At 41.4% G+C, this 22,093-nt stretch overlaps 1 protein-coding gene across 1 annotated transcript; it reads left to right on the top strand.

Moving 5' to 3' along the window:
- Window positions 1-1,516: 1,516 nt before the first annotated feature.
- On the top strand, window positions 1,517-22,093 carry sgip1b (SH3GL interacting endocytic adaptor 1b). The gene is made up of 24 exons (XM_073491499.1): window positions 1,517-1,605; window positions 8,343-8,403; window positions 8,926-8,971; window positions 9,676-9,732; window positions 10,077-10,134; window positions 11,489-11,664; window positions 11,815-11,826; window positions 12,381-12,392; window positions 13,195-13,219; window positions 13,647-13,710; window positions 13,848-13,912; window positions 14,010-14,081; window positions 14,344-14,412; window positions 14,507-15,268; window positions 17,795-17,916; window positions 18,059-18,209; window positions 18,356-18,412; window positions 18,692-18,803; window positions 19,068-19,223; window positions 20,087-20,219; window positions 20,304-20,506; window positions 20,784-20,848; window positions 21,789-21,953; window positions 22,071-22,093. Exons 1-24 carry the CDS (start codon window positions 1,596-1,598, stop codon window positions 22,091-22,093), a joined length of 2,676 nt encoding a protein of 891 aa, XP_073347600.1. The 5' UTR covers window positions 1,517-1,595.

Raw genomic sequence — 22,093 nt, 5'->3', positions numbered from 1 at the left:
AAAGTGTAAACATCTCATTCATCTCGACTGCATGTTTGATGCTTTCATATTTCACCAATAATCGGTTGGACACCTAATTTGCCTGTTGGGCCACAGACTAAAGAAAAAGACAGTTTAAGTTTACCCAAAACTAGCAGTTAGCAGTCTGACGGGCGGTGAGACGTTGCTGTGGGGTAGATTCATGGACACCCGTAGAGACAAAAACCTTCACAGAGTACCTTTAAATCATAGACACTTTGTCCTCCTTAGGAACCATATACAAAGAAATTCTTTAATATGTATTAAACCTGACTTCATTACTCCACATAGCCCTTTGACCTGGAGTAAGTTATTCACATACATACATACACACACACACATATATACATATATATATATATTTATATATATATATATATGTGTGTGTGTGTGTATTTATATTTTGGTATCAGTCTGGCTTCTCTGTTCAGCCTCCACAACGGCCCTGAACACCACATTACTGCGACCCCATTATTTCTTCCCTTCACTGGTCCCCGTTTAGTTGTAGTTGGCAGTGCATGGTCTCATCCAAAGCGTACATTGTACAGGATATATGACTGAACTCCTTCCCCCAAGACACCTGAGGCACTTTTATCAGGGCTTTTATCTGTCGCTCGTTCAAGTACCAAATCATTTAATCCTCTTTCCTCTTCTGCTGTATTATTTTTATGGTCTATTCAAGATTTCAACAAAGGTTTTTTTTCCGAATTGGCTTTTAACTGTGTCTTACCCTGTGAATTACGTCTTTGCCCCTCTCTTTGGATTCATGTATTTTATGTTTTCCCCTCACTGTCCTGTGAAGCTCAAGTGTCTTAAAAGTATTAATAGAAATTGAATCACATCGTACGAAAATGTCCCCTAACAAACAAAAATAAATGGAATTCTACAGTTTTTTTTAAAGCACTTCAAAGTGCGACACTTAAATGTTTTTTATTTTTTGCTAAATAGCTTGTTATATTATGCGAGACCTTGTATAATATGTATGCAGTTGGCTGTAGTGTGTCTGCTCAAGGCAAGCGGAGAGGTGCTAAGGCATCAGGGGACAGAAGCCATGTGACCATGGTTGCCGGGATTGGTTTAGTGCAGATGTGACATCAGCAAGCCTCCCACTCCCTCCCTCCTCCCCTCTCTCTCCCAGCCTTTCTCTGCCTCTCTCTGCCTCTCTCTCTCTCTCTCTGTACCGCTCTGCTTCTTTTTTTTTCTCCTCTGCCTTTCCTCAGCATCCCCCCCTCTCAGAGATGGCGTGTGTCGGTGCTGCTCAGGCATCCGGGGCCTAACGTGCACACGGAGAGGACCCCCATCCCCCGATTTGCTGCGTATTCCTCGGGTGTCTCCTCTCGCTGTGTCCTCCACCACCACTGCTGCTGCTGTTGCCTCTCAGCTCTCCCCCCACCCCACCTCCCTGTGCGGGTGTCTGGGAGTTGGGCCCTTGGGGGTGGAGGGAATCAACATCGTGCTTCGCTGGGGAGCTGTGCAGAATTAGCTATGCCCTGCCCAGGCATCCTTTGACCGGCTGGATTTCTTAATTTCTGTCCACCTGCGCACCAGAGGACGACATAGGATGAAAATCTGCAATCATGATGCAAGGTGAATTATCTGTGCACTCCTTATCCTCCTTTTTTTCTATGTTTTTTTCCCCCTGCGTCCTCCTCCTGCCCTCTTGTGTCCTGCTGGGCCATTATAGCTAGTGAATCCAGTGATGTGATCTGTTGAAGCGTGAGGACCCTTTGAGCTGAACTGAGCTTTATGCATGACCAGTGTGACAGTGTAGCCGTGTGTGTGTGTGTGTGTGTGTGTGTGTGTGTGACGTTATTTGTCACAGATTGAGATGTATGTGAAAGCGAACGTGTGTGAGGTGTGGATTTGTAAAGGAAGAACTGGTGTACACAGGAGTGTAGTTCTGCCCATGTGTGTACGCATGTGCCTGTTGTTCCACACATGTGCAGATTACAGGTCTGTCTTTAGTTGTAGTCGCTCAGTCCGTGTCATATGAAGGTGTATTTGAGATGAGATCTGAGCTGCTACACTCATTCATACCTCTGCTGCTGTCACTACCAGTGCGTAATGTAATATCATGCCAATAGGACGAGTGATGCTAAAGTGAATTAAAGTTAACAGTGGTGGAATGAGGTAAAGTAAAGGAACTCTGATGGAGGAGCTACACCATAGATCTAACCCTGCATGACAAACGCTGGGCCTTTACCATCCATTAATGCCAACGTGGTAATGGAAGGTGGCTATTATTAGCAAAAGGCCTGCAGTCAGCCTGTACTCAGCTCACGAGCTACACAACAACACAGATGTCACATGCTTATCATAGCCTTTGTTAGCTACACGTGCATTGCTAATTACACAGTATAGGCTGTCAGGTGCAGTTAGGGGCATTCAGCGCATCTTATTTGGGCTCAAACATGGCTGCAGTGTTGCGATTACAACCTTCTTGTCGATGCAGAACAAAAAACTTATCTCAGGAATATGGATTATAATCAGACAGTCTCTCAGTCAGAAATGAGGATCTTAGTCTTGATGAAATTCGTCCAAATGACCTCTTCTCGAACTGTAAGTTTATACTTGTGTGTTAGTGTGGCTTGACATTGACTCTAAGGTCCATACTGGCACTTAATCTACACATCATGTGCATGATTTTCAGTTCATTTATCGTATCAATGAAGGTAGTGCCGAAAGAGATGACGACATGAAGTTAAATTGCTTTCATCGACTTAAAAAGCACACATTCTACACACACTGATACGTAGTTGATGGTATGCACCTGTAAAAGTTGGTGTACAATCCGCCAATAAACACAGTAGAAGAAGAAGAAGAGCGACACACAATGCATGTTCCGCAAGGGTTCTGAGAGGAGGGAAAAAGTCATGAGTTGTACCACAACAAATCATCCATCTTCTGTCACTACATCTTAGCCTTCAGTACACTCAGGTGTGCATAAACTACAGGTTAGGAATCTTTTATCTTATCAGTATCGGCTGTGAGAAGCAGGTAATTATCGGTTATCAGTATCGGTTAAAAAAAAAAACTCCATATCGTGCATCCCTAACAATTAAGAGGGGAAAAACTAGAAAGCATAGAAAAGGGCAGGATTGTAATTATTATTCTGTAAGTATTAACAAACTCCTTTTATGCAAGTCTTGCCACTCAGCAGCCATCTTGGCAACACCCCCAGAGTGCCAGAACTGAATTGAATCACCAGTCAAATCTGATAAAAAAAAAAAAAAAATACAAAAAAACGCTTAAAAAGTTTGATGACTTTGCCCCAAAATAAGGTTTAATACGCCTTTTTCCTCCAGGTTTTACTTCTACAGTGGATGCCCACAGTTTCATGACACCGACTTCTTTTACAGCTCAAAACAGAGGGCGATGATGTTAATGTCTCATCTGTGAATAAGCTCACCTTTCTTGGTAACCCCGTGCACTTGCTTTTGGAGGAATGGGCGTGGTATGTGTCATACAACCGCCCTCTCTGGTGTCACGGACTTCCCTATTCAAAATGCCTTCAGTGATCTTTCTCTTTCTTATAATATCTCTGGTATTAATCAGAAGGTGGTGGTTGTTAGTTTGCAAAGTGCCAAAGAAGAGGTTTAGTGGACAGATGTTTACAGAGAGCTAACACAATGTTAAAGTTTGAAAATTTAAATAGAATAAAGGTCAGAACAACAATACAGACAATGAAATACTGTACTTACAGCTACTCACATATCTTGGTGTACTTGTAAACAAGGAGTTGAAGTGTAGAGGCTGGAGTGTATCAGCACAGAGGAAAGCTGTCCTGGACATTGTTCAGAAACAGTTGGTCCAGACCTTGGTTGTGTCCTTTCTATCCTCTTTGTTTCAAACCACCTCTGTGTCTCTGTAACTAAGACTACAGTGTTGTCAAGCAGCCAATGTTACTGTGGCTGAGGCAGGTGTGTGAAGAAAGGCAAGAGTAGATTTTACACTGACACTTATTTTATTCACACTCAGGAACAACTGACAACCAGTATGAATAGCAGACATGTTAACTGTGTGTCTTCTCATCTGGATACTCATTGGGAGCTCCATCATCAGAGATTTGAGAGTCAGCTGCTGGAAAGAGCGTCCTGAGTGAGCTGTGTTTTTTTGTTTTTTTTTGCAGAAAACCACACTAAGAGGACTAATAGTCAAAGCACTGAACTTCAAGGTTCATTCTTGACCTTAGACAGTCAAGCTGTCAAGTGTCCTTCATGTAGTGTGCTCAGTGGTGAAGTCCATCCACTGCATCACCCACTAATGAAGGCCACAAGATGCAGCTGGAAGAGATCTAGTACGTGGACCTTGATTTAAGATTTTTTTTCTCAACGTAAGAAAGTTGGATGTCATTGGGCAAAATTATTACAGGTATGTGCAATGCTATAGAGAAACCACAAGTGGTCTGGAGTCAGTGTGCAGGTGTAACTTTTATTTTACCTCCGCCAAGGAGGTTATGTTTTCCCCCGTGTGCATTTGTTTGTTGGTTGGTTGGTTTGTCAGCAGCGTTACACAAAAAACATTGGTACTGATCCTGATAAAAGGGCAGATACAGGAGTCTTTAACGTTGCAACTACGTTTTTCAACATTTCTGGTAATTTCTCAGGGATTAATGCCTGGATCTTGAAAAAAATCAGATGTTTTTTTCAGTGGCTGTTATCTATGAGTGAGTACAATATGATACTGAGCTGGTTAGCTTGAATTACGATTAAGCAGTTATTGGTGGTTTTAAAATTTAGTGGACTGGGGCTATTGGGTTTGGTAATTGGATTAGGCTTGACGAGCCTTGGCGGAGGTATGCGCTCTACTAAAGGCCATTCTAGTTTCAAACTTATTTGGATTTTAAAAGTTGCTGATCTTACGTGTCGGACTTTTGAGAGAAAGATTGTAAAAAAGAAGAAAAAAGAAATGGGGACGTATAACAACTGTTATACCAAATTTTTTTATATTTGTCTATAAGCATAAGAACATGCTTTTGACACCATATTTTGAAAGAGTGTTGATGATGCTACAGTAAAGAACAAAGGTGGATGTTACACGTTCTTTACTTCAAGTAGAAGTACAGATACTTATGTTAAAACAGACTCTGGTAAAAGTAGAAGTAGTGATCCAACTTTTTTACTCATGTAAAAGTAATAAAGTAGGGGCTCTGAAATCTACTCAAGTATAAAAGCAAAAATTATCCCTGTGAAGGACATTTCTACCAGCCATTTCTGTGCAAATTTAACTGAACCACACATCATATTGATATAATTCAAAGACTATTAAACTTGAAGGTAGAATCGGTAGGATTTGTCTGGGTTGTTTGTAAACTCACCAGAAAGATAGCTGATTGTTCAGTGTCATTCCCAGGACGTCAAATACCGACATTTTGGGTTGGTAAAGCGTCCCAACACAGCCACAAGCTGAGAAAATAAGAAAAGAGGCATTCCATTCTCCCTCTCCGTCTGTATCCTCTCTTATAACATCTTTTCATGTCTTTTATGTCAATCGTCTCGCTAGGTCTGCCGTGCGTGATATGCACTGATATGTCAAAATCAGTCTTATGGTGTTGGGAAGGAGGCATGCAATGATGCGAAAATAAAAAAATAAACGATAATGTCCCTCAAATGCACTAAAACTGGAGTAACGAGCCTGTTTTGAGGTGTAGAAAGTACAGATACCTCTTGTTTCTGTGAATTAGCATTCAGAGGATGGCCAAACCTAACTATATTTACAGCTGATATCGTTAATTACAATGATTCCTCTGTTTAATGAGTATGACAGGTGCTCACCTCAGGCAAACTTTGTAAATGGGTTACAAAAGCAAAAGAAAATGAACTAATATCATACTGTTCAGCAGGTTTGTTACATATTAACATCAGGATTGATTCTCTATTTTTACTCCTTATCACACAAGACACTCACAGGTTAGGACTGGTCAGAAGGCCCGCTGTTCAGAGCTGTCTCCGCTGATGAAGAGCCATGATGCAGGAATAATCTGCGCTATTGAGCAGCCCAGCTAGCTACTAATACATCACAGGCCCTGACATGTCCTTCAGTACCCAGAGAGTTTCCACCCAAATGAATAGCACCGAGCGCCGGTGGAGTGCAGTGCCCTCACGTTTATAGTATTCATTAGTCTGATTATCAGGATTTCAATGAGAGTGGGACGATATTTTGATTTCAAAGTCGGCTTGATTTTCAGAACAATTTAAAAATAAAATGCTGCTAAAAAAAAATCATGCCGCCAATTAAATAAGCCATCAACGATGCAACATGTCATTTTAGGGCACGCGGCAGTGCTATGTTGCTGTTTAAAACGCAGCCTCAGATTACAAAAAGAGACGATGAACAAAGAACACAAACTGAGCTGCCTCTGAAAAGCACGAAATGTTCATCCACCCAACTGTCCATCACATGTGTCCCTGTCGCTCTTGTACGGATGTGAGAATCAACTGTGCTCTCTTGTCTTCTAAAACACTGTTATGTAAACCTGTCAGTCGTCTATTTTTTGGGGGGGGGCATGTTTCACAACACAGCCAATGCAAAAAAAGAGAAAAACATGAAAAATGTTGATTTCTTTGCTGTTGGTAACTTTTGCTCAGCATCTTGTGTTTTATGAATTTGGCTGACTGACTTTCTTTTATCAGAGGTATCCTGCCATGTTGTGTAAAATCAAATTGGGGGAAGCAAGAGGATCGTCGTTGTTACTTAATTTATTAAGCTTCATTAGGTCTCGATAATAAGTCCATATATTGGGCGATGGAACAACACACACAGGCCAAATTTTGTGAATCTAGTGAAATATGCTTACAGTAGTGCTAATTAGTGAATATGGACTTGCTGACATGCTAAACCAGTAGTTTTCTGACCTCACATACCTGATCAGTCCTTAACAATGAGCAAGGAAACAACTAGTAAAAAAGAATCGGGATTGACTTTTAGTGAAATACTGTGGTTTGTTTATTTTTCCTACATAATATTCATTTAACTTAGTTTCACTTCATATTTAATCCCCTGGTCATCAACACCCCTTCATCTCTGCTGTTTAAAGACTGTGTTAGCTCCTCTCTGTCCTGCTGTTTTTACCAACACAAAATAGCCGCAGCCTTCAACTCACCCATGGACTAGATAGTTAGATGCTTTTTTTTCAAAAGACCACCATCCATATCCAAACACAGGAAGTGAGCCACACGACCTACTGTTGAGAAGTCTGCTTATGACAACTTATAATCATTCAGTCCAATCCATCACAGTTTATTGGAGCCTAAAATGACACCTTCATGCTCAATATTCTGTGTGATAATCAGTTTGCAAAACCAGAAATTAATCATCAGATGAAACAGAAATCAAGCAAATTCTTGGAAGCTGTAACAAGCATTGGTATTATTGCTTTAAAGGTACGATATGTAAGAATTTTGGTTTAAAACATTGCCCCAGGCCTGAAAACCTCCTTCTCCAGACAGTCCAAAGTTCCCGTGCTAGTGGCGTAAACACCAACGCCAACCTAAGGCCTGCTGACTGGATAGCTAACTGAGCTAACTCAGTCTGTTGACATGCTGCCCCCTATTTGTTTGGAGAATGAATTCGACAGGTGGCCAATTCTTACATTTTGCAGCTTTAAAAACAACTTAAACAACGACTAACGGTTTTTGAAGGTTTAATGGGTGACGCTTTGCTTTTATTCACTGTACCTTGTGTATTCATCGTAAAGGATGTTGTAGATCCGTCTTACCTGCTGCCAGTCAGTGGCACCACAATTCAAAAATGAAAACACAGTTGAACTAGAGTTCCACATAGCAACACTTACTTACAGTATGCAGAAACCTTTAGGCGTTACACACATTGAAGTGTTTGGGGTTTTTTGTTGGTTTTCCTAGTCGTCCTGATTCGAGCGCTGCCAATCGACAGTGCTGCAGGGGTCTTTTGCATCCCGTTTGGCTGACGGGCCGCTGTAGTAGATCTCTCCCTCGGATCTCGCTAATGAAGTGGACACATTGATCAACCTTTGCTCGTGTTTTCTCTCCATTTTATACAGTCAGGGAGCGGACACTTAGGGGGATTGCGCTGGTTCATTTTATGCGGAGGCTTCCTCCAGATGGCAGGATGTTTGTGCCCCGAATCGATACATTCATTTATATTTACTTATTGGTGCGACTGTATTTCCTGTGTATCCACGAGCACAGGTGCATCCTCATCGGCCTGTTACTCTTCTGTCTTATTTGCCTTTAAGTGCATTTTAATGACAAGACAGTTAACTTATATTAGGCTCTAAAACGTGAAATTAATTCTTCATGATGTTGTTCTCCCTCTCCCTCTCTCTCTCTCTCTCTCTGCACTAGGACTGAAAAATCGAACAAGGAAAGCCCTGGGCTTACGAAAGAAAGACAAGGATACAGAAACGTGAGTTAGCTCAGATGTACAGTCGTTACACAGCTGAGAGTACAACCATCCAACTCTGAATACAGCTAGACAATTCATCATTTTGAGAATGTGAATTAATAGGGCTGCATATTAAACCTAATTACTGTTATGGTACTGACCACATTGTGTCTCTAGCATTGAGTACCAGAAACTGTGATGTACTGAAAGTTGGCATTGAATGTTTGGTCAGATGTATTATCTTTTTTCTCATTCATTCTCTCATGAGATCTCTCCTGATTTCAATCATAATTGGTAGCACTTTATAATAACCGTCAAGTGTTACCTCATAATTTTGCCAATTTTAGACTATTTCATAGAATTTTGACTTCTTTTGACATTTAAATCTGACGTAGTAAGATTGGAAAAAATATTATTTTTGATTGAGTACCAACACTCTGATCTTGAACTTTTGAGTATTGAATAATTTTAATCAGTGTTCAGCCCTCCTTTATATTTTGTCATATAATATAATTTTTTCTTCTTCCTTGTTATTTGAAACAGGAGCTCACCTGACAGAGAAGGAAGTGGAAGCGGAAAGAAAGGAAGTGTATGTACAGATCTCTCGAAAAACGTGTGAAGCTGTTACTCCCTTTAAAGGATCATTCCTGTTCATTACAGCTTGGGTCCTATTTTTTGTAGTTTTTGCCATCATTTCCATTTCATTGTAATAACTCTGTTACCACAGCAACTGCTGCGATATGGAAGCATGACACTGTCACAAGAAACACCAGAAGTAAGACTATCAGTTCATCTAAACCACTGTGTCTGGAGGTAAAAACAAAACTGAATGCTACTGTAATGTCAATTATAATCCCTAATTGCACACAACTATGTTAACTTTGACAGGTCAAAGTTAAACTTGGAGGTCAGACTGTAAATTGACAGGTTAACTGCTGATTTTACTGTTTGCCTTTGGTTTTTCTTCCAAATAAGTTCGGCTAACATGGGCTTTTTAAGAAAGCAGTTGAGTCCTCCGACCGCTCATATTTCTTGTCCTGTCTTACAATTTCGGTGTGTGCAACATTACTTAAAAGAATAATGACCAAAACTACAAAATTAAAACCCAAACTGTAATAAACCTGACTCTCATTTAATTTTTTTTTTTTATTTAAAAGATTTTCTTGAATTTGGCAATCATTTATTTATACAAATTGATCATTTGCGCTGACGTTTTAAAATTGCATATACTTGGAATATGCTATAGGATTAATTATTATTAATTATTCTGTCTTTTCTCCATTTTCCTTCCAGAAAAAGTCCAATGGAGCGCCGAATGGTTTCTATGGGGAGATTGACTGGGACAGATATGTAAGTATGCTTTTATTTTACTTCACTGTACTCCTCCTTGATGATTCTGACCAAACAGCAACCTTTCCACTTACAGTAGGTGTGAAATACTTTGCTGTGGCAATCAGTGTCATGTAATGCTAGGTTTAAAATTACTCAGTAAATGCTCTGAATCGAGCTGCATATTCTATGAGTCAGCAGCAGCTTTAGCCAGGAAGCTGACCATCTCAGGCAAGCCATCTGTGAAATCTGATCCACATTTATATGCAGAGCTGTTCACGGGGAAGATGAAGTTTAGCGATGCCTCTGTTAGAGTGTGTGATAGGCTGGAAATGACTGACACCTCTCTCTTCTCTCTTTTCCAGGCGTCTCCTGACGTGGATGAGGAGGGCTTTAGTCTCCGGCCCGGGGACGAAGGCGATGATATCCTTTCATTGAAGAGCGGAGGTAGTAGTAGCAGCAGCAGTATTGGGACTCTTCTCCTGTAAAACTATTGACCTGTTTGGCTGAGTGACTCATTGGATGAGTGCTCTTCAGCATTAAATAGGCCAAATCAATAGTCCCCCCCCTCTCTTACCACATCACATGTGTCATCCCTGCAGCGGCAAAAAAGTAAAAATAAAATAATAGAAAATAGCAGCAAGGGGCAGCAAGACAGAGCCACATTACATCCAGACTGGATTTACAGTTGACATTGAGCCACAATGCTCATTAACAACTGACCCCTAGTTCACTGGTATTTTAAGTTTTTCCCTCCCGCTGGTGTCAGCAGCTGTATGTTCGGGATGGATTTATAGAGAGCTGGTACTATGGAGACTTCCCTTGAGCAGGTTGATTTAGCTGACACAGAGCAGGAGTGTCAGTTACAGCAGGTGTAATATTTTTAACTGGGACACAGAGCGGACAGCTCACTCCTCTGCTGCAGTCAGAGGTGGAAGAAGTACACAGATGTTAAAGATATATAAAGACTCTTCATTAAAATGACTAAAAACAAATAGAACTTTGTAATAGATTTTTTTGACTTTATATCCCAAATGTTTCCAACATTGATCAAACCCAGAGAAATCCACAAGTTTACTCAAGGTAACGACATGTTGCATTTGGCTGCCCGTTGCTACTTCTGGTACAGGATGACACTAAGCTTAACATGAGTAAAACTAACATGTTGTCAACCATCAGATAGATTTTTATCAGTAGTGGTCGTAGTTTAATGGTGTCTTCACCACCAGCAAATTGTGTTACTTGGGGGAGTGTATTTTCGCCCCAGACAGTCAGATTACTTTACTGTACATTAGTCGTAAACTACCGAGCGTGTCTGCCTCTTTAAATTAAGTAAACTCTCAGTGAATTCAGCATTCACCAGAAACTGTGGTTTCAAAACATACAATCAAAGTTATTACGAAAAGCTGGTAAACAAGTAAACAAAGTGACAATATGGTACAATTATTGCTCTCGGTATTAAGCCATTTTATGAAGTTTATTTTTCGCAGTTTTGTTCATAACAATTTAAATGCTTCAGGAGTCTGGTCATTTTTGGGTTTAGGTTACCTTGAAGGTGCTTGAATTTACTCTTAAAGCTGCACGACACCTGAAGTATAAAAAAGCATTAAAAAAACAGTAAATACTCAGGTACCTTGAAATTGTACTGTACAGGTGTTTTGCATGTCTATTGTGTTTATTTAAGATGAAATGTATCTATATTTAAATGCTGTAGCAGACTGATTAAGCCTCAGTTTTTCAAATCATCTATTGTACTTTGCCCTTGACGCACGTCCACCAGCTTCCAAAGGAAAGCAGTTTTTCTCCTCCAGCGACTCCGAGGACGATGAGGACAACAAGAAAAAGTTCAAAATTAAGATCAAGCCGCTGGTGTCGGACAGCGCCAAGTGTGTCCCTCCATCTATGGATGAGCTAAAGGCCTCAGTGGGAGGCTTGGCGCTCTCTCCGTCTCTGGTGAGCGCTGCTGATCAGCACTCTTGTTCTACTTCACTGTACTGAAGGGCACAAATCACACATACGCTAACTGCTGAATTTGCTCTATCTCTGTCTTACACCCTCTCTGTATTTGTCTTTCCTTCTCACTTATGCGCCGTCATCTCGTAGAAGAGAAGTCCGGTAAGCCTGGAGTTCATTTTTCACATCTGTCTCACCACAGTAGTTGCATGGCATGAAATCACTTGGAAATCACTTCCTGTGCTAGTTCACTTAATAAATGGCCTTCAGGGCTTCACCTTTTTTTTCTGCATGAGTTTCTGTCTCAACCCTCGTGTCGGTGTCCTTCTAGACCTTAAAAGACCTCACTTCTTTTTGTCGACTTTTTCTTCTGTTTAGCAACAGCTTTACTTGAACCTGTCTGGCAAAGCGTCTGTGTTACATAATGCGCAGTGAACATAACACACACAAAGCTGCACACCTATTGGTTTGGCCTCAGTGGAGTTTACACACTGACCTGCTACATCCAGTGTGCAGCTCTGTTTGTGTTGGTGGGAGGTGATGCTGGCATTGTCCTCATAAGCTCAAGGGTGTTGTGGCTCATGTTGCATTATTAAGGCTTTGCGGTGCAAGTAAAGAGGTGCGGTGTGTGCAGTTTTTAGTTGGTGTCCATTTGACTGATTTGTCACTCACTCTCTGACCCAGGTCTGTTCTCTCTTCCTTTTTGCTGGTCTCAGAGACGCAGCCCGGTGAGTTTCTTACACCATCTGCTGGCTGTTTTCAAAGCCGGCAGCCTGAAACACAGCTCTCTAATCTCTGCTGCCTGACACATTTTTTCAAAAGGCAGTGCAGAAAGTTAAAGGGATGCACAGTGAATACAAATTTTGATTTAGGTTTATGTCTCAAAATCTTGATTTTCTTAAAACAGGTGAAAAATGTGTCAATATGGTGCATTTTTGATGCATATCAATTTGTTTAGATTAATATATGTTCTTGATATGACTAAAGTGATCATTTCGAAGAAATTACATGACTTAGGACATTATGCAAGGGGCTCTGTGTAACGTCTGTGTTGTTCTGGAAGTCGTTGGTTTGTTTATGTTAGCGAACTCCATTTCTAAACTAACGTTAGCCGCTGTTGCTCTCTGTTAGCGGAGCAGAGAAGGCACTGAGACGAGGCACTTGAGAATGTGCATAAAGTCACATCCCTTGAACTGTCGCAGAAAATCCGATCCGAGTCCTTCACAAAGTAATCCGCAGTCCAGCAAAATTAAACAACTTAAACAAATCGTCCACAGGCTTGTATAGGCAACAGAGAGAGACGGGGGAAGTCTCACTTTTCACGACAAGTTACAATCCGCTTACATATGGCCAGTAAAACAGTGATTGATACATGTAAACTACTAAAAACTTGTTACATAGAGCCCCTTTAAAGAAGTTAAAACAGCTACAATTTCTATGACGTTCCACTTCATCTGACTGCCTTGTAACTTTCACAAAATATTGTCTATATCCTCATTTTGTGTTTTGTTTGGATTCTGTCTTTTACAGGGGCAGATAAAAAGGAATTTGTCCTGTAAGTACACATATTTGGAAGCAGACGTTTTAAGCATATCCTCTATTCCTGTACACAGCAGTGCTTTGACCGAACATGCTCACAGTGACAGTGCTGCCATGCTGATGGTTAGCAGGTGAAATGTTTACCATGTTCACCATCTTAGTTCAGTGTGTTAGCATTTGCTAATCAGCGCTAAAGCACAATTGAGGCTGTTGGGATTGTTGTTAGTTTTGTAGATATTTCATAAAACAAAGTCTTGGATTAACTAAAATTTTGACTTGATGTTAGCTCCTGATGAAAAATAAAGGGATCACCAAAGTGCTAGAAATTCATCCTGAGGGGTACATGAATGTCTGAAACACATGTTGTGGCTATCCATCCAATAGTTTTAGTCTGGAACAAAGTTTTGGACCCAAATGTTGAGGGTTTTTTTTGTTTCTCACAGGTGAAGAAATTGCTAGACCCAGACGCTCCACCCCTACGCCGACCCCTGCCCCTGACACGCCAAGGTCTGTCATTCTTCCAGCAATAATACCTTCCAACTTCACTCTTGCATGTTTTTGGTTGCTTCTAGATGTGCCTTGAAAAGTGTTGCAGCAGGGATTAAGAAGATTTGATTGTTGTGTTTCTCCTCTTGCAGTGACAGGCTCATGCAGAACGTTCCTGCCTTTTTTGGGCTGCCTTCAGAGACCAAATATGCCAGATACGACGGTCTGTCCCCTATTGATAGGGCATCACATTAATTGATACAAAGTGTCCCATGCAGCAGGTGCAGGAGTTGACATTTATGTCTCTTTGTCAATCACAGTTGTCCCTACAGAATTATGGGAGTCGAGACCACGCTCAGATTCACCGCTGAGCAGAAGTTTCCCAACAGGAGGTGAGTTCACCTCACTTTATCTTTGTTTTATGTCATGTCTTATCTGTTTTACCGTCAGAATTGTTGTTCTTGTCTTTATTGTTGTATTGTGATTTCATTTGCCTCAGTCCTTAATCCTTGCACAGCCATGAAAAGCTCTTTGTAACTTTGTTTTGAAAAAGTGCTGTACAAATGAAGTCATTATTATTTGTATTAACAGTATACATTTGAAATATTGCTATCTGTAATGGATAACTGGCCTGAACTCTCTTCCTTGTTACAGCTCCTCCTCCGCTTCCTCCAAAAAACATTCCATCAAGAAGTCATTACGGCTATCCTTCGGACTTTGCTGGTAAATTTAGCCTAAAAACAGCAACTTTATATCAAACACACTGTCAAATCAAATCAGAGTTTTGATCCAAATATATCCTCAAATTCTCTTACAGCTGATCTACCCAATGGAAGGGCAGCTCGCAGCTCGGCCCCCATCTACCTGAACGTCCTGTCCCCAGCCTCGTACCGGGGCTCCCCAGGCCCTGACCTGGACGACGTGTTTGGCCCCATGGACAGCCCTCGCACCAGTGACGAGATGGTGTCTCCCAGATGGGTTACTTTCCCTGAGGACAGACCCCCACCGCCTGATGAACCCGCTCCCCCTCCTCCACCAGACTCTCCTCCCCCAGACACGCCTTCGTCCACCCCCTCCACCCCCTGCCTGTCTCCAGGACCACCGCCGGACGAGCCCCCGCCTTCGCCTCCGCCGTTTTCTCCTGGCTCTCCTCCTCCTTTCACGCCACCAGACTCGCCCCCCTCCATCTTGCTTGGACCTCCTCCTCCGGATGAACCGGCCCCTCCCCTGCCTCCCAACTTCTCCCCCTCTATATCGCCTCCTCTATGCCTCGACGACGATGCAATCGATGAGGAGGTGCTGCAGTTTGCAGAGTACTCTTCGTCCCCGGCCCCCATCAGCCCCGTGCCCCCTCTGCCAGCAGAGCGGAGGTCCCCTCGGGTAGGGGTCACATCTCCATTGGTCCTGGGGGGTATTGGGGGAAAGAGGACTCCAGAGGGAGCATACCTGAGAGATGATATCCAGGACATAGTGGGTTCACCCCGAGAGCTGACACCGAGCTTCAGGGGCACGCCGCCTCCCCTCCCTCCAACCACCTACAGGTCTATCATGTCTTCCCCAGGACCCTACTCAGGCAGCAGTGAGTACTCAGTCTCTTTATAAATGTTCACAGTGGCAGATGATACTGCCTTCACGTAAAGTAAGATCGGAGCTGTGTACCTGAACTTTGGAGTGTCTTACTTGCAGCTTGGTTTGTTTGGACAGAGATGCTTAAAATCAGGTCCTCTTGTCTCTTTGTGATCTATTTATGTTTTGTTAGGTGCTGAATGTAAACTGAACCAGACACAAAACTTTTTGAGTGTTTTTTTCAGTGTTTATAGACATTATTTATATTTTCATGATTTCTGGATAAACACAACAAAGGCAATATTTTGACTAACTGACACATTATTATGTAGGAAGCGTTCCTCTTTGCAGCTGATACAGTGGCAGAAAAAATTATATAGCCAAGAGTTTGACTTGAAAAGTACAACAACATTATTTTAATACAGCTACCAGAAATAATGATTCCATTAGTGACGTAACACTTAAGTGATAACTAACTGATAGTGTAATCAAAATGCTCACTGCTATTACTGTAACCTGTAAGAATGTGAAATATTGTAATTTGAATTCCATCATTTATGTCAGCACAATATCAGATTGTCACTGGACGATTATCGTGGCCAAACAATAATGATATTATTGCGATATATATAGAAATTTTGAAAAAAAAAAAAAAATGCTGTTCCTTTAATTTAAACTTTGTTTATTTTGTGTTTTGTCCATTGAAATCCATTCACTATACGGGTGTAGGGAGGTGAAGAGAGAGTCTGCATAACCATAACCAACAATGCACAGCAGTAGTAAATCAACGAGTAGCAGCCACACACCAGATCTATGCCACATGCTAGCTAGCTACCAGTTAACTGTTACTGCAGCTTTGTCTTCTTTTTTGCTTTTGATGGTGGGTGGCAACCAGTGCTGAGGCGCATTACCGTCACCTACTATGACAAAGCGAGAACAGAAAGAAACGTTTTTAGAGGTGCGGGATTATTACACAATATAATCATATGTCTATTATGAACACAATATCATTTTTTTTTTAATATCAATTGTCAATACTGATTATCATGACCCCCATTAATGTCAATAGTAAACATTTAAACACCTCATTTGAAGTAAGAGTTGCTATGCTATGCAAAGTAGGGCTACATGACATGATCTAAAAATCATATTGAGATTATTTTTACAGATATGATTCACAATTAGTGGACATGATCATTTTTGCATCACAATTGTCATTTTCACAGAAAAAAAAGCTATTTAAATTATGATTTAAATTATGATTATGATGATTGCAGCTTCTTGCGATATTACATTCTTAGTGCTAATAAAGGTACTTTGTCTTGTTCACTTCTTCAAGTAGTCACAGTGACACTGCCCTAAAAGAAATACACATAAACATAGACTCAAGCTAATTTTTCAATTTTTAATTTCATATAAGAATCACACAACTGCAAAAACACTGACACCAATGCTAACAAAATGTGTACATTTCGTTAAAATACATTTTATCAATGACAGTTTAAGATAGTTCCAATACAGAGTATGAAACTGATGTGCTGCACAGAGTTTATAGCTACTGCTAATTTGCAACTCTAGTTGGGCTTTTATATGTACAGCATAATTAAAATATAAGTGTTCAGCTGTCAGTATCATAAAACACAATACACTATGGAAATGCAATAGAATAAACATACCATAATACATCAATGCACATACACCCAAAATCAAGAGTATACGTAGCTAAAAGTAAGTACAGATTAGGTTTGCTTTTAGCCAACCCTTGTTGTAAAAAGGTTTTGATCGAATAGAATTTAGATCTACAGTTGCCGTTCAACATGCTCCTCCTTACTCTGTTTCTGTCTAATCTTTGGATATATCCAGAAAGATGCTCAGGGGCTCAACTGTGAGCTAATTTTAGCTACCTGGCTGTGGCCTTGTGCGTCCCAAAAGTATGGACACGAGCACAAACTATATAAACCAACTGCGTTCCTTATAGAACGGGCTGCAATACATGCCACCATGTAAGGTCACCATGTCTGACCCACTAAGACACTATAGTCTGAAAGAAACTGACCCAACCAATTTTGGCTCCTCATAGAAAAAAATGGAAAGATGTCATACTTAAAATAAGCAAACACGTCAGTATATATCAGTCGGTCATTTGCTAATTTTGAAGTAAATGGGTGTCTTGCTGACATCTAGTGGTATCACACACACACTGCACCTCTCATTTCTTTTTGCGTTAAAGTTAGAAATAAGAGGTCACCTACCATATTTTACTTGTACAAGCCGTGATAGACTTGCACAAGTGTAATACGGTAAAATATCACAAAATACCCCGGCTCTTCAGACTGACACACAGAGCTTTGCTGAGGTTATAGAAGCTGAGTACAAATTGAATTTTTGGTCACAAGTTTCAGTCTAAAGCCTGTCGGCACACAGTCCCCGCTCTGTGAAACTGATGTGAGTAGAAAAGTTGGAGCTGGATGTTGAATGAAGATCTCTGTCACTGTGATCTGAAGGCAGTGCTAACCACAGACACTGGTATGTGCTGCAGGCCCCTCGTCTCCAGCTCGTCCTGCCACGCCTCAGTCTCGAGGCAGTCCGGTTCCTCCACCTCCTCCTCCACGGCCGTCCTCACGACCCAAGCTGCCCCCAGGGAAACCGGTCACAGACCTGGTACATGTGAAGTCCTCTAATTTTTCCCTTTGACATTTTATTCAGATATTCAAATAAAACTGATAGCAAATTTTCTACGTTCCTTGATAACAGAAAGCATTTGTCTGTAATCAAAGTGTGTGTTGTTGTGTACTCTCTCCAGTCTCGGCCCTTCAGCCCACCAGTTTCAGGCAGCCCCCCACCTCTTGCCCCCCTGGCCCGGGCCGAAAGCTCTTCCTCAATCTCCTCCATCACCTTGCAGAGTGCAGCTTCCACCCCAACCTTAGGAAGGGACCTTAACATGTCCACCACAGGTACACTGCCACCCTCCACTTCTTAATCCTCTTCAGCGTCACATCTCAGTCTGTGTCCGTGGTGTCTGTCGCTCATCATCGTGTCCTTGCCTCACAGTCTTGTCCCTGTCCATGATTCTCTCCTCCTCATGTCTCTGCTCACTCAGAGGCCTCACAGCCTCTGGTATGGTTTGACCACGGCAGGTTTTATTTAGCTTTTGAAGGTGAGTTGAGCCACAATGCTGCTGTCATCCCACTAGTGCATGGACTGAAAACAACTGCCTTTCTTTCACCAGCAGTCCTGTTCTGCCCTCATCCCACGTCCCGCTCACTCACCTAGAATTTCTAGATGCATTGTTGAGTTTTGATTTTGTCCGTTTGCTTTTGTTTGTTTACACCCTGCTGTCCTCTGCATATTTAAGCATATAGGGAACAAACCTAAGACAGAAGATATAGTCTAAGTCTGGATTTTAAAGGTTTTTCTATGTGTGTGTTTTCAACAGGATGCTCCAGAGGACCCAGTCCGCTCACCATGGGACCCCAGGACACTTTACCGGTTGCAGCTGCCTTCACAGAAACCATAAACGCCTACTTCAAGGGTGCAGACCCCAGCAAGTAAGCCTACAGTTCCCTGTTTTGTACAGTGCAAAGATCAGTATACATTATGGATTGATGCACTGATGAAATCCAGAAATAAACACAGAGAATATTTTTATTTTTGTTATGAGTTGCAAGATGAAGATCCTTTTATAGACTAACTATGACTATGATTCTTTCCTGGCAGCTATGAATCGACTTTGCTCTTCAGTTTTGGTGTTAAGGGGATTCTGGGAGTTCATGTTTTTGTTCAGCATGATCTCTCCTCTCCCTCTGTGACAGATGTGTTGTGAAGATCACAGGGGAGATGGTGCTGTCCTTCCCTGCGGGCATAACCAGGCATTTTTCCAGCCACCCGACTCAACCCGTCCTCACCTTTAGCATCAGCAACTACAACAGACTGGAGCAGGTCCTCCCCAATCCACAGCTGCTGTGCTGGTAAGAATTACATTATAGGCAAACACACACAATACTATAGCTGCACTTTGTGCACTCTGTAAGTATTAATCATTGTGCTCGCACAGTTCATTGGGTAATACATTTGAGATTGTCTGAATTAAGGCAGATTTTGAGATTTTGGGTTATTTTGATTTTGATTTTTTAATTTTGATTCTTCTTCTGGAAATTTGTGCAAATTAGCACACAATTAATTAGATAAATTACTCATTTGCATATTTAAACATAGGATTTCTGAAAAATTGTAATACAAAAAATAATTATCTTCATGTAAGTATTCCATTTGGTAAGTTTCACGTTGATGTGCTGAAAGGGTGACTCCACCAATTTTACACATCAAAGGGTAATTTTCAGGTGAAAAAGTAGTGTAAAGCCTTTTGTGGATCCAGAGGAAGCTGCATGTCATCTGAAAAATATCCTCCAGTGATGTTACTCAGTTGCATTGTGGGTAATGTAAGCATCAGGTTTTGAAAAGGAAGACGACGACATCGCTGGTTCTGCTGTATCACTTTTGATTATTTATTTTTAAACTGTCCATAATGAGTCCAACAGCGTGCGTGAGTGCTAGACTGGCCGAACTGCCTTTCAAAACCCGGTCCCTACAGTACCCACAATGCAACTGAGCCGCTTGGTGACATCACTTGAGGCAATTTATCAGGTTACATGCAGCTGGAGCCACAAAAGGCTTTATATCTTTTTTCTTTTTCAAATATGCAGTAGTACTCCCCAAGACCTGTAGACACACTTTAATATTTAGATTTGGAGGAGTTACCCTTTAAGTTGATTGTTTTTACTCTATTCACCTGTAGTGTCTTACTTTTAAACATGTGCTTCTCACCCCTCAGTGAACCCACAACAGACAGTGTCGACACCAAGGAGTTCTGGGTGAACATGCCAAACCTGATGAGCCATCTGAAAAAAGTGGCTGAACAGAAGCCTCAGGCGACATACTACAACGTGGACATGATCAAATATCAGGTATAGAATATCTCTTTGTCTGTGTATCTAATCTATCTATCATCAGCATTTCTCATCTCACTCCTTCGTGTCTCTGTGTCTCAGGTGTCAGCTGACGGGATCCAGTCCACTCCTCTGAACCTGGCGGTGAGTTGGCGAGGTGATGCCACCAACACAGACCTCAGAATAGACTACAAATACAACACCGAGGCCATGGCTGCCCCCGTGCCCCTACACGACATCCTCTTCCTGGTTCCTGTGGATGGAGGCGAGGCCAAACTCCAGGCCATGATCCCCCCTGCCATCTGGTAAGGACACCTCCTCTAGAGGCTCGGGTAGAAGGGTAGGGCTAACATAAGCACCATTTCCACCATTTTGATGCTATGTTGTAAGTTGGAAAGTAAATCAAGAATTGTATCATCTCATGTTTACACACTGTTTACCATTTATGTACTTGTAGGTGTATCTAGTTGCTGGCTCAATGGCTATTGCATGACCAATAACAGGTGTTCATATTGTTTTTGTACTTTGTTGTGCACTTTAAGCAGTGTGTCCTCTGTAATGTAAAATTATTTTCTCATAAAGGAATCAAGAGCAGCAGACGATACAATGGAAAATCCCCAGCCTCTCTCACAGATCTGAAAATGGAGGTGAGTGTTTGTCCATACTCTTCTTGTTAAACAGTCTCATTACATTCTCCTTTATGTCAGCGGGCTTTAAAAAATGAAGATTCAGTCATTTCCTACTCACCCTTTTGCCGATGTTGCAGCATTTTCCAAAACAACTTTTTTCTAAAATGTGAAACAATGACCGAAAAAGAAAGATACAATAAAATGGCTCCATACAGCCCGTCCATATCCAGCGTTATTTACACCCTTTTTAAAACTGAAATCTTCCCTGTAGCTGCTCAGCTAAAAGCGTTAGCTTTAGCAATTAGCAATTTGAGCAGATATGAACTTCTATGTCTGCCCTAGAGCCTACAATGGCCAAGGAAACTTGCAAATTATGCAAGTTTATGTAGTTTGATGCATTTGATCTTTGAAAAGGCTGTTTTTTCTACCTAAGCACTTGTATTTGACTATTTTATATGCACAAAGTTAGTGTAAATAAGGAAATAAAAAACTATAATGAGTTTTTGCCACTGTTACTCTCAGACAGGGGTATTTTGAGGTCATAAAATGGCTTTTTTTTCTAGGCGCCTGAATATTTCCTTAGAAAAACATTTGAACTTGTGCCATGGAAGACTATATGATGTGGACGTGTTGTGTCAAGCTAATAGGGGCAGTTACAGGTCACTTGCAGGCTTATTTCAGCATTAAAAAATTTAGGCGAGAAAAATGAATAAAGAATTCAGTGTGTTCAAACTCCTATAGGTCAGTGACAGAAGCACTTACAGAGCTGGAAAAAAATCAAACTGTAACCTTTCAGAAGAGCCTAAAACCATGCCTGTACTCCAAATGGTTCAAAAACAGCTTTGAATTTACTTTCAGCTAGACTGGGACAAACAGGTCATATCACTGCACAAAGTCATGTACTGTAACATAAATACAGGCGCACAAACAAAAACCTAAAAGTATCTGTGTCCCACAGGAGTAGGGGCACTTCTAGGCCGGTTCCAGATGACAGAAGGACTCTGTAGACCCACACAGCTGGCGGTCCAGTTCACCAGTGAGGGGAGCACTCTGTCAGGGTGTGACATCCAGCTGGTTGGGACTGGCTACCGGCTATCGCTGATCAAGAAGAGATTTGCTGCAGGTGAGTTTGAGGATCAGAAATGTGTGTGACCTCATTGAAAATGACTCTTTGGTTTTTAGTCATCAAAATGCTTGCAGACACTCGGGGTTCTCTGACATGTTTCATTTTGCTTCACAGGGAAATACTTGGCGGATAATTAG

Source organism: Pagrus major, chromosome 21 (genome assembly GCF_040436345.1).
Source record: "Pagrus major chromosome 21, Pma_NU_1.0".
NCBI lineage: Eukaryota > Metazoa > Chordata > Actinopteri > Spariformes > Sparidae > Pagrus > Pagrus major.
Note: the sequence above shows the minus strand (reverse complement) of the source record. Positions and strands in the feature narration are given on the sequence as shown.